Below are 18532 nucleotides of genomic sequence, written 5' to 3'. Positions count from 1 at the left end.
TACTAAATAATAATTTTCTAAAGGGGTGAGTCATATCAATTATTTTTAGAATATTAGACATTAGAGAAGTCTTTAACATTTAACGCATTTTTTAAATCTGAAAGCAGTATAAAAAACAATAAATTAAATATTTTGTTTAAAAATTTTATTATCTTCGATCTGGACAAACTTAGTAAACTTGACCAAGCTAAATTTAACAGTTAAAAATATTTTGTAATAAGTAAAATCCCTGTGATTAATTCACAGATTTTTGAATTTTTTTATTAAAGGGATTTACAGCATTATAGCAGTGAAAATCAAATAAACTTAAGTGGTGAAGCCAGGTATTTCCTTATGCTTTGTAGTAGTTATGTTAATATTTTTTTGAATTAAACCTATTTTAATTATTTAATTCCTTTATGTCTATCAAACAAACGATTACTAATAAGGTGTTGTTATTATAAACCCACGAATGCATAAACCTTAGTTTATACAGATTTGGTGTGTATGGACTGCGCTTAGTTGAAAAAGTGTAACTAAAATATTTAAAAGAAAAAGTTTTTAAATTTTATGATAAGCATATTTATTATTTATTATATTCCACTATTTTTTTTAATTTAAAAAATGCAAAAAGAATTGGGTCCTGCTATATTGGCTGGGCTGCGACGCTCCACCCATTCACAGGCGCTATCCCGCTACTGATCAACGTGGGAACTTTTGGCTGCTCCCTTTAGGGCCTGGCCCGGTTCGTTCCTCCTTAGACAACCTGGACACTTCAGGCTCCCCCGAAGCGCCCATATTGACGCTGAGCTTAGCGCGGACACCCGATCAACATGGGCTAGATCGCCGCAGGGCTCCCAGTCTCAAGCCGTCCTCCAATTCAAGCCTCCAAGTAACTGGATTACAGACGCACGCCACAACGCCCGGCGAGTATTCTACCGGTAAAAAGCGCTTATAAGCGCAAACGACGCTCCGCCCATTTCTCTGTGACGTCATATGACTGACAACAACGCGATAATACCCAACTGGATTTTAAATCATTATTGTAAGCTTATGTAAAAATACTTATGCGTTTTATTAATTTAAATAAAATAAAATACCTATGTAATATATTTAAAGGGACTATATTAGTCTCTATCTAACGATGAATCTTATATTTTATTTAAAGTAAATACAACTGAAGCGGTGTGAATATAAATTTTTTTTTAGATAACTCAGCTGAAAAGTTTTGTTTCTGTGTTGCTGACGGGGAACAAAGTCTAGAATTATGTTTTTATTTTAATTTAGTCAATAAACAAAATTTTTACTTTGGTTTAAATTACGTTTTTCCGTAAATGTTATACAGTCTGACAGTATTTGTATTTGACGTGAGTATTTAAGGCAGTTTTATAGTTGTTATTATAAAGAAAGGAGGTTTAACTGTTGAATCTTTTTTTTCTGTTACAGTAAAGTTACAATTATAATCCATAAATTTTTACGTGAGCTTTTTTATGCTGTTTTGGTATTGTCTTATAAACTACTAGTCTCTGAAAATAATTGTACTTAAAGATTTAATGAATATTTATTTTATTTAGACAGGCTATACTTTTAACAAATATGTTGGGTGACAAATGACTAACGCCCAAGTAACAAGGTTTGTCACACAAATGAACTGGGAATTAATGTAATGTTTGTATCAAGTCAAAATGGCAATAATGTTTATACAAGCCAGCTTCCATACGCCTTTGGTACACCCACAGCGGGACAAGTACACCCCCAAAATGCATTTGTTCCTCAAAATGCATCACTTGTCAAAAATGCAGACAATCTGGACAACACTTTGTTATCCCGACCCGGCTGGGTAAACAATATTGTCCCCGCCAACCAGAACTCAGTACCTTGGCAACAAAATGGGAACTATACGAACCCATGCTGGGTGGCTATGTTTGATTATGATGCCAAAGCCGAGGATGAATTAACTTTACAGTCTGGTCAGACTGTTGAAATAATTTCAAAAGACATTGGTGTTTCTGGTGATGAGGGTTGGTGGACTGGTAAAATTGCCAACAAATTAGGAATATTTCCAAGCAATTACGTCTCGCAACCAAAACATAATATTCAACAATTGACACAGCAAAAAACTAGAGTTTATCATAAGCTAGACGATGATGATTCACCTGAATTTGGTGAAGATGGGGATGATGATCGACCAAATATTACTATCAACTTACAAGAAATAGATTTTAACAGCCTACAGCTACAGGAAATCATTGGCGTAGGGGGCTTTGGAAAAGTGTATCATGGGTATTGGAACGACAAAGAAGTTGCTATAAAAGCAGCCAAGGTTGATCCAGATGAAGATGTGAGTACAACACTAGCAAACGTGCGCCAAGAAGCTCGTTTATTTTCTCTTCTCTCTCATAAAAACATTATTGCATTGGAAGGAGTTTGTTTGCAACAGCCTAACCTTTGTATTGTGCTCGAATATGCCCAAGGCGGGGCTTTAAATCGTTGTTTAATGGGCCGAAAGTTACCCCCTCAAGTCCTAGTGGACTGGGCATTACAGATAGCCGAGGGAATGGAATATCTTCATAATGAAGCACCTGTTCCACTTATTCATCGAGATTTAAAATCTAGTAATGGTAAGTTAATCTTATTTATGTTTGGTTATTTAAATTACACAACAAAAATTTTGTTAAGAAAGGTTTTGAAATTTATCCAAACAATATTTATATATTTATGTTTTTAATAAAATTCGCATATATATTTAATTAGCTTTACAATGTAGGTTAATCATAAAATGTTGTTATTTTTTTAAAGACATGCACGCAAGGGAATTTTTTTTGCCATACGCTTTGCAAAACCTTTTCCTGTAATTGTATTACTTATTAACTCATAACAAACAATAGAATTATGATACCCTTTAGCTGTTTTTTTGTTATTATTCACTTTTACTAATTTTATTACATTTATTTATAGTTACAAGATTATATATATTTATGTTGTTGAAAAATTGCTTAATTTGGTATTATGAGTATATACCTATAGTATACTCTATTTTAAATAAAGTAGACTAGTGGGCTTTTACATACAAGTTGATTGTCATGTGAAATTTTAGCATTAATAAACTATATATATATATACATATATACCTCTTTACATTCTCCTTATTGTAAAGGTAATTTTTTTGGTAATTATTGCTTCAATATACAGCTATGCCACTTACTCTTGAGTTTCTATTGTTAATTTCTTAGTTATTACTTTAATATAGTGAAATTATTACACAATCTTTACTAAATCCTAGTTTTTTTTTAATTTATTTTTTTAAATTGTTTTCATTGGTATAAATATTTAATATAGGTTATTTTTTGTTTAATTTTATTATTATTGATTTTGTATTTAATCCATTAAAACATTAAAGTGTACTGGGTTTCGTGGTAAGAGGAGATCAACATTAAACTATGATATTAGATTTTTTCCAAACCAGTTTGTGTAGTAAAACTATTTTTTATGTTTTCTTGCTGTATTGTACTATTTGCGAACTTAAAACAATTATAACATTTCTTAGTTTTATTATTTTGTGAATTATTGTAATTTACATTGCCAAGTCAATTTTTTTTTCATGTTTTTTTTTTCAATTGCAGTTTTGATCAAAGAACAATTTGATGATTCGGACGACATAATGAACAAGACGATGAAAATATCAGATTTTGGGTTAGCAAGGGAAATGTATAAAACAACTAAAATGAGTGCAGCAGGAACTTATGCTTGGATGGCCCCCGAAGTTATAAAATCCTCAACTTATTCTAAGAAAAGTGATGTTTGGAGGTAAGAAGAATTAAAATTTTGTACAATTATTTTTTTTATTTTTTTTATAGCCTATTAAGGTTTATAAATAATATGTAACATATTTTTTTTACGTTGAAGTATAGGTTACTCACTTATTTGTTTAGAATTATAAAATGTTTAGAATTATTTTTTATTTTGGTATAAGTATGTAAGGTGGTTTAAAATTTAGTTTTGTTTATTATAATTGTACCTATACAGCGAAAATTTTTGCTCAAATTAAAGCAATTGTTTGTTGAATAAACAGTGTTTAATTGATGTTTGTCAAATACAAAAGCCGTTTTTATTAAAAAATGCTAAACAGATTTGGTTTAGTAGCATTTTACTACTATTGTTAATGATATAAAAAACACAATTAAAAACTAAGGTTTTGGGTTGGTACTAATAATAAAATTGTTCACGTGGTAATTATTTGCTAATGGTTTTAGATAATAATATTGTATATTACTATTGTGTTAGGTGTTACCAACTTGTGGATATTTGGTCATAACTAAAAATATTTTCTTCGAATGGATATGTGTCAGTCTGCTATATTAAATCTTACTCGGTCTGATATTTAACATTAATGTTCCAATAATTTAAAACATAAATTAAGTAAAAGTGTAAATTTCATTAAATTTCGTGTTGAAGTCCATTTAAATTGGCAAGGGAATTAAGGACATATGTCGTTTGTTAGCTTGGCACCAATATGGGAGTAAATAATAACATAGCAACATGTAGTTTTAAAATTTGCCAATGTTGTGTTATTGTACCATCTACCAATAGCAATTAACATACAATTGGTAATAAACAAGTTTTTTTTATGTTATAAGAGACTGTGTTTTGGTATTTGGGAGTTTTCTTTAACGTTTTTAGTTTTTTTTGTGGTTTATAATGCATCATTTTTATATCTGAAAGTCTGCTAGCCTATAGCTTTTTATTCAACAAACATATTTTTTAATTTTTTAAATGTCACATACTATTTTGGAAAACTAAAAATAGAAATAATTAGTAAAACTTCATTAACCACATATCAATCAATAATTGGGCTAAACTACTAATCAACCATTACTATAACAACAATTAATCAATAATAATTCTGACTTACTTTTGGCAAGACCTAAATTTTTATTGAAATTTTTTTTATAATTTATATAATATACTTGTGTAAATCGGTATCATGTTTTGGTTTATACAACATTTAATTTTTTTATTGTACTTATACAACATTTAATTTTTTTATTGTACTTCAAACTTTGTTTTATGTGTATTCATTAGTAAAAATGTATTGTTAAATTGTTTTTAAAGTTTACCACTCAACAAAAAAACAATTTTTAATTTATCATTTTTACTTCTATTGTAAATTATTTGTTACTTAAAACTAAAAATTAATTTTAATTGTTTTTAGTTATGGAATTTTGCTGTGGGAATTACTAACAGGGGAACAACCATACAGGGGGATTGATGGGTTAGCTGTGGCTTATGGGGTTGCTGTTAATAAGTTAACTCTACCCATTCCTTCTACTTGCCCTAAAGAGTTTAAAGACTTACTTGAACGTAATTATTAAAATTTTCATTGTGATGTTGTAATATGATATAGGTTTGATCCATTCTTATTAGCATTTTCTTTTCATTAGATACTTTCATTCAGAAACTATAAAACCATGCACTCTTATAGTGTTAACTTCTGTTTTTTGTACATTATTCTAATTATTTTAAAGGGGCTTTTTCGTATTTAAATTGCAGTACCTATTATCTTTATTTTTTATTCTTGTTTTATGTTATATTTTTCTTTTATACAATTTTTAACTTTTTAATATTCAAGGGTGTTGGGCATCAAATTCTCAGATGAGGCCTTCATTTCGAATGATTTTAACTGATCTCCAAACCATAGCTGAATCTAAGTTTACTTCTGTGCCAGATGAGTCGTTTCGATGTATGCAAGATGACTGGAGACTAGAAATACAAGAAATGTTTGATGATCTAAGAGCTAAAGAAAAAGTAAGATTTTAAATCAGATTTTTAAAAAAATTTTAGGTGGCCCACCTCAATTTTTACAATTTTAATGATGACTTGGCTTAATTTTGTAATTGATTTAAATTTTTTTTTTAACTTTGCTTGTTTAGTTTATTTTTTGGGTCATCTAAAGTACATCAACATGAGTTTGATATTATTATGATTAATTATTCCATTGTTTTTCATGTAAGCATGACTATATCACTTAAATGGCTATATATTTGTATTATCAACCGGATGTAGTTAAATTCACTATTCTGCTTTTACAACTGAATTTAACCCTTTATCATAAAAAATAATTTTTACCTATGTGCCCTAAATAATAGTAGCCTGTGTCCACACTATAATTTTTAATGGCACAGCGACAGTCTTATAAAATAAAACCCCCTTTTTCTTATAAATTAGCCTGGTGTTTCTAGTTTCTACAAACTAAATAAATATATAAAACCATTAAAGTTTTAAAAAAAGATTTTTTATTTAATTTTGTTAAACATTAACATGCAAATTTTTTATTTTCTTTTTTCTATTAGTTAAAATTCTTAAAATAAAAAACACGAATTTTTTGTAGGAATTATGCAGTCGGGAAGAAGCATTAACTCGTGCAACATTACAACACAAACTCCACGAGGAATATCTCCGGGAACGGGAGCGGGAGTTGCACAAAAGAGAAATTGACATCGTCGAACGTGAACTTAATATTTATTTACACGAGAAAAAAAGCCCGACTGATCCAGCTAATAAACCTCCACCTGCAAAACGCAAGGGAAAGTTTAAGAGGAGTAAACTGGTTATAAGTGAACCTAAAGGTAAGACATCTTTTTGATAGGGTATATACCTGATATCTGATTTGATATTAAAGTTTTTTGGGGGATCACAGTCATGGTAATACTGAATATACATTTGACCTAAAACCCGTGTGCTCGAAAACATCATTTTTGTGACATTACGATATTTTTATCTACCTATTTTGAACTTATGCCTCTCTGGGATATGCTGTTTAATTTTTTTAACAATATTGACCTAAATTTCAATAAATTGTTAGTTTCGAAACTGTTTTTGGTAGAATAGTAAATACCGCCTTTATTAAGGTGGCAATCTTTGATTTTGGTGTTAAACTTTATAAATTAAAAATAAATTTGTGTTTGAGATTACATTTTTGAAGTTGGTGTCAGGGATTTTATTATTTTTTGTTTTATTTCTATTTAATCTAGATATTTTATTGCTTGCTTCTGAGGTAATAAAATAAAATTTAGTTTTAATCTTAAAATTTTATTATTAAAAAGTTTTCGCGTTGACGGGAATTATTTCTTCTGTGAAAAACGTTTTTTTCGTGCTTAGCCTTGATATACATTTGAATCTTAATTCATGTGAAGTACAGTTAGTTTTGAATTGACTTTTTAAAATGTAACTTATTAGTAGTAGTTCAAAACTAAAATAAGAAATTCGTCTTAGCTTATGTCAAATTTTTTGTTAAAAAATTGAATTAAAATTGGCATTTTTTATTTTTAGTTACGTTTTTTTATATGTTAACTCTGTTGATTTTAATTAGGTCAACTTGTTACAAAAATATATTTAACTTAGTAGTTGTCTTTGGTATACTTGATTGTTCAAAATCATGTTAATAGTTATTCACATTTGACTCCCTTACACTTAACTGCAAAACTGTCACATGACCAACTTGTTGAGCTTGTTAAATGTGGGAATGTAATATTCACTCCATATTGTGTCAAATTAAAATATATTCCAGAAATGTAGTATAATAGAGTTTTAATGAGGTCAATTTAAAATTTTTTTTGGGGATATCGACTGAATTAGATTTATAGAATTTTTTAATTGTTTTCAAAATTGTGATTGTTTATTTAATTGCTTTAAATTTTGTGCTAGAAATTATTTTGAGTTTAATTAATGTGTTGCTATGTCCAATGGGATGATTTAAGGTTTGAGTTTACAAAAGTTCATACTGTATTTAAAGCTTGTTGTTTTTAAATTAAGAGAATTAGATTAATGTTTGAATAAAGACACTTGACAGACTGTGCTTGGCTACAGTTTACACCTTTTTGTTAATCATTTACTTGTGATTTATACCCCTTTAATATGTGTTTAAATAATTTTTCCACAATTGTACTTTTAATAGCATGTGGTTCAAAAGATTTTTGTTATTTTTGTTATTTTTGTCTCTTGTTTTGTAAATATTGTTTAATTTTGTTGTATTTAAAACTAGGTTACAAATAACCATGATATTTTAAAATTGAATAACATTTGTAAGCATTATTGGCCATTTTTAATTAGTAACATATTTGTTTGAAATAAATAAATAAAGGTTATGCGAAATGATATTTGATTTAAAGTTAAAGTTATAATTTTTTAATATAATGATATATCTCATTGTTAGGTTTAATGATTTATTATTTTGGAAAGTTGAAATTTCATGTAGGCCATTAAAGGAAATTTATAAATTTGATGAATGACATAAAAACCTAAATTTTGTTTTGATATTGCAGCTTGTTAATGAGCAAACACAGTTGCAAAATATTTTTTGTGTGTATTTTAAAAACTAAAACAATCACCAATAAAATATTTGTATTTTTTAGTAAAAATTAAAAAATATTTTTACAGAATTTTTTAAAATCTGACTATTAATAAAATTTAATGTTTGTCATCCAATGCCAAAAAAACTTTATGGAATTTTAAATCCTTAATTTTTTTATTTAGATTTTCAGCATAAGTTGTCAGTGAAAGCATCAGTTCACAACAACGAATCACAAAACACTGTTCTTAGCATGATTGAACATGATACAGACAACCCGTTCGTATCTCCCAACACCACATCTTCTATTCCCCAACTTCAAACCATCAAAAGTAAGGTTTTATATTGAGTAGGCCTTTTTAGTTGGATGTGATTTTTTTGGGTTGGTCTTTTTTAAATTTAAACCAAAAAATAATAACCAGTTCTACAATGAGATTCTATTTTTTGTTTTTTAAAATCAAGAAAACAAACTTTGGTAATCTTATAAATATATTTTGTAGATATAACATTTCATCTAGCCTAACCATTAATTCTTGAAATTTTAAAATATCCATATTTAAAGATCCTGACAATCCCACTGATGTTATGTCCCTGCCTGCTGCTCGACAAAGAGTGGAAGCACAAAAAGCTGTCAAATCCTCAGACGTCAATACAGACGGTACATTTAAACTTTTTCTTTAAATTTTTCTATTATCTTAGTGTTTGTTGTCAAGTTTATAAAGTTTTTTTTTAAACTAAGGTTGACTAAATGCTTAGAAAAAAACCAATCATGTTAAGTTTGTAGATTTTAAAAGAAGCAACTTTTAGTATAATTTGCAATTTCTTAATAAAACATTCAGGTGAAGGTGAAACCACTGACATGGACAGCGTGACCCCCGAACGACCATCTGAGTTAAGTGTGACCCCCGATTCTGCTTCAACTTCGACATCAACACTGCAGAAAGTCTACGACAGTGATGATATTTTAACTCCGAGGCCAACACCTCAAAGCAGTCGAGAAAACAGGTATAAATTGTTTTAAACAGGTTTATTTTATAAGTTAAAGGTGTTCTTTTACATAGTTATATATACTTCATAAGCATTTACAATTTTCCTAAAAAATGTTATTATTAACTGTTTGACAACCTATTTGCAATATTTTTTCTAAAAACTATCCAAAACACAGTAATAGCTAAAATTTTAATTTGTTTTAGTTTAAAAAGAGTGCAGAAAAACATGAACGGGGCTTTATTTGAAGCAGCAGTTATACTTGCTGCTGTGGCATTGGGTCGTGATGTAAGATCTGTAGCACAGTTGATTGCACATCTCCCTCTTCCTTCCCAGGAGGACACTGGGAGCACAGGATCTGGAGAATCAAAGTCAAGTAAGAATGGAAAAGATCATGCCTCTGGTTCGAGTCGAAACGGATCTCCGAAAACTCAAGTAATTTTAAATAAATAAAATTAAAAATATCTGACTTTAAACTTTTATTTAACCCAAATACATTACATAGAAACAGTCAGCAATTAATCCCAAACTTCGCAAAACAAAAAGTGGTCAGACACTTAGCACCGGCGATCGCATGTCAGCTGCTTCTTTGGACAGTGAACCATCAACATCAGCTACATTGTTGTCCGTATCTTCTATGGACTCCATCTCAGCTCATGAAAATATCACACAAGCTCTTGCTGTGTATAAAGCTACTGGTGATCTTGTCAGTCCGTCACCAAAAAAGAATGTGTCATCCGTGTCTTTGAGGTTAGTTTTGATCAAGTTTTAACTTTATTTTTTTATTTTATTTTGATTTGAACAAAATGATTACATTCTATGAAAAAAAAAATTAAAAATTAAAATTAAAAAACTAAACATTTTAGACCCCCTGACTCTGTTCATTATTTGCGCGGCGTCAGCACAAACAGTGACCTGTCAGATACTGGTGAAGCTACACCTCATGTTAGCACCACACACGATCTTGTGGATTGCACAAATCCGGGTTACCATGACGACGATGATCAATTGTACAACCAGGGGCAAGTAAATTATGGGGCTCAGATTTCAGTCGAGTCAAACTCGGGTAAGTTAATATAAGAATTAAAATTTGTACCCTGGTCAAACTTTTTTTTTTAATTTTATAATTTTTTTAAATTTATTGCAATTTATAAAATCCTTTAATATAATTTCCTGATAAGGTCATACCTCGGTAGCCCCAACTCCCGACGATTCGTCCCCTGCTACTGTTATCTTTCGAAATTTTACCAGCCCTACTACAGAAGCTCAAGCTCTTGCTCGAAAACGATCTTCTTGGGGCCCTACAGAGGTCATGGGGGTCGGGATCACTCCTGAATCGAGTCAAACTCAAGGAGTCCCTGCAAGGTTTAGGGGTCACAGAAGGACCCCGTCAGATGGAAGAGTCCCAATGTCCTCACTCGCTAATGCTGTAAAAGTTTTGCAGTATCATAAAACACCAGCAGAGAAAGGTATAGTATATAGTCAGGTAGTATTATTTTTTCCCTAACACCATTTGATCTCTTAATATAATACTATACAGGAATGTTTAAAGTAAATAAGTTTAAAAATTTATGTAATTTTAGCACTTGAAGCTGGTAAAAATCCTGAGTTATGTCGTCTTCCTGCACCGACAGCTTTATCAAGACGAAAAAGTGATCAGGGTACTGACAACACTGCTACAGTTGAGCGCCCGAGCACTTTACCCATTACTTCTCGACCCCGGCCTTTGGGTTCACGACCTTATGACCTTCGTTCTTTGTCTTCACCCTCTAGTGGTTCTGATTCACCAATCGGAACAAAAAGAATTACAGACTCCGCCTCCGATTCTACGTCAACTCCAACCAACCCGATGTACAATCTCCCCCAGCAACAACAACAACAACGTTATCGCCACTACATGACCCCAAAGCAAATGGGGATTTACCCAGCCCCAGCCACCCACCCGGTAAGCAACCCTATTTTAGACGAACCGTCCCCTTTCGATATCAAATTTCCCAACCACCCTCATCAACGTGCCGGTAGTCATTCTAACGAAAGCGGGGACCAGGCCCCGCCCCTTCCCAAAAAACATGTAAGATTTAGTCGAAGTGGTTACCCCCACACGAAAACAACCTCCATTTATAACACCCAGAAGAGTTTGTTGGATCAGAACATGGGGGAGGAGCAGGATGTTCATGATGCCTTAATGAGATACAGTCCGAAAAAGGAAAGACTTGATTCAAACACACCTGGCACCAGTCAACACACTTTTGACTACAACGAGTTTTTGCAGTGACGCCAGCAAAACTTTTCTATGACGTCATCTTTGCGCAATAATCAACAAAAGCAATAGTTTTTCATCTTTTTTAAAAAAATTCTCTCTTATTTTTAGTTTGTTTTTCTAAAAATTGTTAAAAGTCAAACGGTTGATCTCTCTCTTCCTTTTCGAAAGTTCTTTTTCTTTGCGTGACGTCATAACCGCGCGGTTGTGACGTCACAAAAATTGTCATAAATTAGCTTTTGCCTATTCTACAAAGCTGCTTCCTTACACTGCCTGACCCTCGAAAAACAAATTTTAGAAGTTCAATAAAAACGATAAAAGCGCAATATGCTTAGGATTAGACCAATTATTTACTGAAACTAAATAATTTTAGACAAGACTGTTTAATTAACCTCGAATAGATGTTTAGAAACTTTAAACATCGATTATTTAGACGCCCATTTCCTTTTTTGCCTTTCCACTGTTAAAACTCTATGTAGTTGTCGTTACATTTAAGCCGTTGCAAGAAGCTTGGGGATTTCTGTAACCAAAACGTGACGTTATCGGTGCTTTGGTCCGTTTGAGCTTTTACGAAATAATATTTTACCAAAATCGTACATATATTACTCTATGCGTATTTTTTTCTTGTTTAGTATATGCTTATTTTCCATATAGCTCTATATACCAATTTTGCTGCAACATATTTTGTTTATGACATCACGAGCACGTGATGCCCGCTTTTTATTTGTTTGTTTATTTTATCTATGATTTTGATCTAATCTAACGCGAGACGGTGATATCACTGTTCTGATTTGGAAACACTGTTTGACATCGATCTTTTGGGGAAAACCCTGAGTTCTGTGACGTGATTTTTCATCGTCTGTGGCGTGCGTTTTTATCGTCTCTTTTTACTTCTTCATAGAAAATGTTTTTAACCATAGTTTTGCGCAATTTATCACGTTGTTTTGGGTATATGCATTTGCATTCGATTTTTATTAAATCCGATTTGACTAATTTTTTAAGTTCTTGTTTAAAAAATATAATGTTCTACTTGTTGCAATTCTAAAAGTTTTTTTTTGTGCCATATTTGCGTCCCGTCGTTGTATATTTTACAATGGCTTTGAACAGTATTTTCCTAATCCCTTGACTAAGATTTCTTGGTTTTTCTTAAAATAGTCTGTAAAATGTACCCAAAGAGCGGGCAAAGAGTTAGAATCTTTTTATTACTTGTGTGCATGGGTTTTAAACTTGAACGTTTTTTTTTTGCAAAAACTTATATTTTTTTTGTCTTTGCTGTCTTTGTCACGTGACCAGTATTTATGTTCTTATTTTCCTTTTATGTCTCTTTTCTTTATCGTCCTTCTTAGGCCAATCAATAAACGTAATGAACAATTGGTTTTATCGTAAGCGGACGCAAATTGAGGCTAAATAACCAACTAATATTTTACTTAAGGCAAGTTTTGTGGCCGCCACTTATTTTAAAATAAGCACACATTTAAACAAAAACATTTTGGTTACATAATAATTTATTATTGAGTATTCGAAACGATACTAAAATTCACATAACATAACATCTTACGGGTTCAATTAATGTATATATATAAAATTTAGAATAATCTATTAGATAACTTGTACTAGTTAAGCTTTAAAACGTTTAATATTGAACCACGTGTTGCAACATTAATTAGGGAATAGGTCCTCGGGGCACTGGTGGACATTGAACAAAGGAACCACAGAATTGGCACTGGCCATCTCTACACCTCCGATATCCACTCTGTAGCCTAGCCGAGCAGTAGCCTTGCGCGCCGTTATTTTGTTGACAGGTTTGGCGAGCCGTCTGGTAGCAACTTGGGTAAGGCAAGCAATCTCCGAGCACGGTTTTGATTTCGCCACAGAAAATTTTGCATGTTTTTGTGTCTGTTAAATTAGATGGGTCATTGTTGCACCCGTATGCTCCAGGGTTTTGGCAGGTTCGTCGACGTTGATGTTGTCCTTCTCCGCAAGTTACTGGGCACGGTGAATACTGTCCCCAGGGAGTGTATGTCGGGCATGACCCAGTGTTGCAATTTCGTTCTCTGTAATCTTTTCCCTCACAATTTCCTTGTTGACATGATCTGGTCTGTCTTTGCTTTCCACCTCCGCATGTTCTGCTGCAGGCGCCAAATCTACCGTAGGGTCCCCACACGGGACACTCTTTTAAGTTACACACTTCTTCCTCTTGGGTCAACTCGGATGGGTTGCAGTTCTTTTGGAATTGTGCTACACAACTTCGTGATCTACGTCTACGTCCATTTCCACAAGTTTTAGAGCACTCGCTCCACCCTCCCCACTGTTCGTAGTAAGAAGCTTCGCCGGAGTATTGATTGAAGATTTGACTGCGTGGAATATAGCAGAGGTTTATATCACAACAACCTGTGTTTTTTCCGGTTAATGGAAGTCCAAAAGTGTCGTAAGGACATGGTTGCTGACCTGGGAATGGAAATTGGCCGAGTCCTGGGGAGGGAAATTGCGGAGGAAATGGACCAAATCCTGGTTGTTGGCCGCCAATTGGAAAACCGGGAAATACTGGTTGTTGGACACCAGATGGAAAACCGGGAAATCCTCCTGGAAAAGGAAATCCTGTGTTTCCAGTTTGAATATTTCCAAGATGTCTTCCAGAATCTGTGTCGTTGGGCAATGTTAAAGAAAAGGCAAGTAAAGTTTCTGCGTTGTTATGAGCTGGCGTTGTTGGTCCAGGGAACAACGATGCAAAGCCTCCTAAACCGGTTAGTGGATTTCGCCTATTTCTTAGTCGGTTATATTGCATTTCCCAGTTGGTTGGGTTTATAACTCCCTGAAGAACCAAGGTCCAGAATTGACTTTTATACTCCTGTGCTATAGCATCACTTGTAACTAGGATGTAAAACTGTTGTTGTATGGCGTTTTGGTTAACAGAGGAATCAAGAACACATCCAGATTGCAAGCACATGGTGTAGCTGCTAAAGTAGTTTTGTGGGGTATCTTGTTGAAATGGAAGACAGATAGGTTGCCCAAATGAGTTTTTGGCTCCAAAAAATGAGTTTTGATCCGGATCGCTTCCTGATCGAATCTGAACTGCATCAAGTTTTGAAGGATAATGGCAACCATTGGACGATGCACAGCCCCCGATTAAAACGCATTCTCGCTTAGTAATTCCTGAAAAAAAAACATTTCATTCTTTTAATAAGCAACTAATATCGTAATTTGCAAAAAAAAATCAAGAAGGAGTGTTAAGTAATTTAACTCACCAGTCCATCCTGCGATTTTGGGTTTAATTCCAATGTATCTAAAAACATCCAAGGAGTAACAACCGGGCATTTGTTTAAAAATTTCGTCTTGGTGTTCTTGAAGAAAACATTGCTCTTGAAGTCCATTCCATGACTGACCGCTCTAAAATAATAGTATATTGATGGTTATTTTGGATACCTTGAAGCACCTTAAAGCACCTTTTTAACCAAATTAATTCAGTCATGTTCTATAATGAATTATGTAGGGATATTTACTTGGATGTATTGGTTGGCCAACTGGTGAAATTTTTTGTTGCGGATAACACGATGGCAAACTGGAACACCGGCTAAAATGGTATGCCCAAACTGTTGTCGAACGTTAGCAAGTTCGACATCGTAATAACAACCTGGATTAGAGTGACATCTAAAACGGTCTCCATCTAAGGTGTGGTCTTCCGAACAAGGGATTCTAAATTATAAAAATAAACGATTTGTTTTATATAGTCTTAAAGCTTTTAACAAAGTCTGAGTTTACATTAGATATTAAAACCTTAATGAAAATTTACTGGGAGAATTTTTTAAATTGAATAATTGTTCACCTATGACAGTACGGAATATTTATAGGTGGGATAAGTAGACGGTAAAGATTAGGGCTAAATGGGTCAATGGAACATCCTCGTGGAAAATTTGGGCCGCCGCACAAAAGACCTGAAAGTCCTGCAGGTGGCTGGGCTGTGAAAATATTTGTACTTTAAAAAATCAATATTTTGTTGTCTTAGTCTAATACAATAAATCGAAAATAAATTTGAACAAGCAGGCATTAAAAAGTAGACATATTTAAATGTGGTTTAATAACCTAATTTTATCTTAGTTTACCTATTTCGAAGAACCTTTGTGCATCAGCTAAAGCTGTCGAGAATTCACCAACATTTGTATCATCTTCAGGAGTTGCCGCAGCTATAAAATGAGTGCGCGGGTTAATAGTTATAGTTTGATTATATAAGTATAATTATTGTTATTTTATAGATTTGCGAACTTTAATAATTTACAAAATCCACTTTATGCGTTTTGCACTTACAAAAAACAGCTTAAATCGAGCTTTTTGCTGAAAAACAAACCTTGTCTGCTGTAACATTGAGTTTCATCGGTGCTTTTAAAACAATGATCTGGACAGTCTGGTGAAGGGGTAACAACTGGGCTTTTTGGATCGCATGGGTCCATAACGCAGGGGATAGTTGACCCTTAAGTGATCATAAAATAGCGTTACAAAACACGGTTTTAAATTAAGCAAGATTTTAGAATGAAATTTCAATTTTAATAATTTGTAGTAAATTGAGAAGTCGCAATTGATGTTATTTGATTTTTATGTTTACCTTGTATTATTGTTGTCATCAACGCTGTTTGGGCGCAATCTGAATAGTAAAAATATTAATGATAATTTTGGTGAAATCGTAATCATAATAATATTTAACTGCTTATCTTTAACATTTTAAGCTATATTTATTTTATTGATTGGAAAGTAGTAGCCTTTAACTGGTTAAATACCTGATTGCGCATTTGTCATTGCTGCCATTACGGCAAGACTTATTAGAATCATACACTTCATGGTAACGTTCTGAAAAAAAGGGTTAGTTAGTTTTATTTCCGAAAAAAATCTTCTACCACTTGATTGGTATGAAAGTATAGTTTTTTCATTACACAATTTTTTTCTTTTAATATTTACAGAAAATTACGCTGCATACAATTTAGTATAAAACCTTACCTTCGTTCGTATAGTTTGAAGTAGTTCGACTATTTGATAAATCAAATTTCTTTTGTATTCTTTACAAGATAACTCTTCAAGTTGACTTGTTAAATTGATAATTTTTAAGCTGTTTGAAGCGCTTTTTATACAATTTTCAGCAGGAAAAAGCCTGTGGTCTTCGCTTTTTTTAGAACTGATATTAATCAGCCTCGACCGGTGTCATCTGGCCGCGTGACGTCACAATCCAGTGCTTGCCCGCGAAGATTTTTAACCAAAATTGCCATTGGCTAAAACTTTCCTATGAATATGTATGTAATTTAGTATGTTAGCTGTGGTATATTCTATTTAAGCTTAGATTTGTGGCGAAATTTGTTGATATGAGTTATAGGTAAGTTTGTTCCTGCGATTGGAACCGACATTTAAAACGTCATCGGATAAATTTATTTTAAAAACAATTAGTGATTAATGCGAATTAAAAAATGTCAGACTCTTGAAAAAAAAATTACGACTAAACCGCGGCCTTGTTTGTTATTTAAAATCGCAAGGAAAATTCCAAATTTTGAAATTTGTTTTTCTCGATTTTCCCGCAGTATATTAAACGCAGTGGTACGGCTATAAGCGACGTTTGGCGGTTTTAAATAAAATCACTTAGTTAAGCGCATTTAATATTTCAAGAGAAAAAAAACAGTCATCATTTTAAATTCTATATAATTTTAACATTGCAAAAGTTGTAAATATTTGTTTAATTAAAACCTAATGACATGAAATCCTAATATGCTATTAAAAAGTTGGGTTTGGGGACCATGCCATAACATATTTAAAATCTTTATGTAAACATTAATACTTTTGGCATGTTTTAAATCATTAAATTGATTTTGTTATATTTTTCCGTCGCATTGTTGTAATATTAATTGTATATCGTATTTATTATTTAGTTTTATCAATGTGCGAAAAACCAAAATAAAAAATTTAAAAAAAAAAATGTATGTCAATACAAATTACTTAAGAAATGTGACATTTATTAAGTTGAAGAAGCTTCGTTTTAAAAATAGATAGCTAACCACTTAAAAGTCATATTTTATAACCTTATTTCACGATTCTTGTATTTAAGAGTTGATATTAAAGTTTGTTTAAAAATAGAATCCTAATTTAGATTTTAGGTAAACGCGTCTGATATTTCTAATTCATCTCACACAGCATATCAGTTAAGAATAAAGCGCTTGGAGGTACTATAAGTTAATAACGGTTTTGTTTTAAAAATGTCTGCAGATCTAACATCTTTTAAACTTTATGTTTCTAAAATATCGAATTAAATAAAAAATGTGCCATAAAAAACAATATTAAAAAAAAAGGTTAATGCAACGTTAAAGTATGGGGACAATAATAAACAAATTATTTTACTAAAAAACAATATTCAGTTTAAATGTATAAAAACACTAATTTTTGTTGTTGTTACTGTAACTTAAACGTTTTTATGTCTGGAGCTCGTAGGTTTCAAGTGCCCTATATTATGGTCTTTTGCCCGAAGTGTATTTTAATTGTAGCGTTACTTCCTTTCCTACCACGATTTGTTGCCCTTAATTTAAATAGGCCTTCGAATATTTTTGCGTTGCGTTGTAAAAAAAAGTTTGATCAGTTGTGGCTGGGTATCGGGTCGGTGTGGACGTATCGTAAAGTGAATCTGTGATAGTGTTTTCAATGTATTTTAACGTGTTTTTTTATTTGTAATATTGTACGTTCTAGTGTTTTGGTATTAAACCTTAAGTTTATCCGTTCTTAATAATACAAGGATATATAACAGAGTTAGCTAAACTGGTTTTAACGTTGAACCGTTAAAGCGGAGTACCTAGGCTATTTCTAAATTAGGGAGATCGTCTTGTCTTAATAAACATTTCAGGGTAATGGTTATATGTTATTAGAACCTTTAATATATCGCCACCTAAACGTTAGGCTAAATTACGGGACGATCAAACTTTTCTTGTAACATTATC

At 32.1% G+C, this 18532-nt stretch overlaps 2 protein-coding genes across 2 annotated transcripts; one reads left to right on the top strand and one right to left on the bottom strand.

Annotated features, from left to right (window-relative positions):
* The first annotated feature begins 1559 nt into the window (after positions 1–1559).
* Positions 1560–12916, top strand: LOC145751709 (uncharacterized). Its single transcript, XM_082567886.1, has 13 exons — positions 1560–2600; positions 3603–3786; positions 5192–5340; positions 5609–5784; positions 6368–6605; positions 8512–8658; positions 8889–8984; positions 9166–9331; positions 9520–9748; positions 9819–10063; positions 10180–10379; positions 10495–10782; positions 10897–12916. Exons 1-13 carry the CDS (start codon positions 1646–1648, stop codon positions 11586–11588), a joined length of 3765 nt encoding a protein of 1254 aa, XP_082424012.1. The 5' UTR covers positions 1560–1645; the 3' UTR covers positions 11589–12916.
* Positions 12917–13066: 150 nt separating this feature from the next.
* On the bottom strand, positions 13067–16643 carry LOC145759163 (uncharacterized). The gene is made up of 9 exons (XM_082572928.1): positions 16560–16643; positions 16343–16412; positions 16171–16209; positions 15916–16038; positions 15674–15754; positions 15397–15529; positions 15074–15266; positions 14819–14960; positions 13067–14726 (listed from the first exon to the last, which is right to left on the bottom strand). Exons 2-9 carry the CDS (start codon positions 16401–16403, stop codon positions 13237–13239), a joined length of 2262 nt encoding a protein of 753 aa, XP_082429054.1. The 5' UTR covers positions 16404–16412; positions 16560–16643; the 3' UTR covers positions 13067–13236.
* Positions 16644–18532: the final 1889 nt, after the last annotated feature.

The sequence above is a fragment of the Corella eumyota genome, chromosome 1, assembly GCF_963082875.1.
Source record: "Corella eumyota chromosome 1, kaCorEumy4.1, whole genome shotgun sequence".
NCBI lineage: Eukaryota > Metazoa > Chordata > Ascidiacea > Phlebobranchia > Corellidae > Corella > Corella eumyota.
Note: the sequence above shows the minus strand (reverse complement) of the source record. Positions and strands in the feature narration are given on the sequence as shown.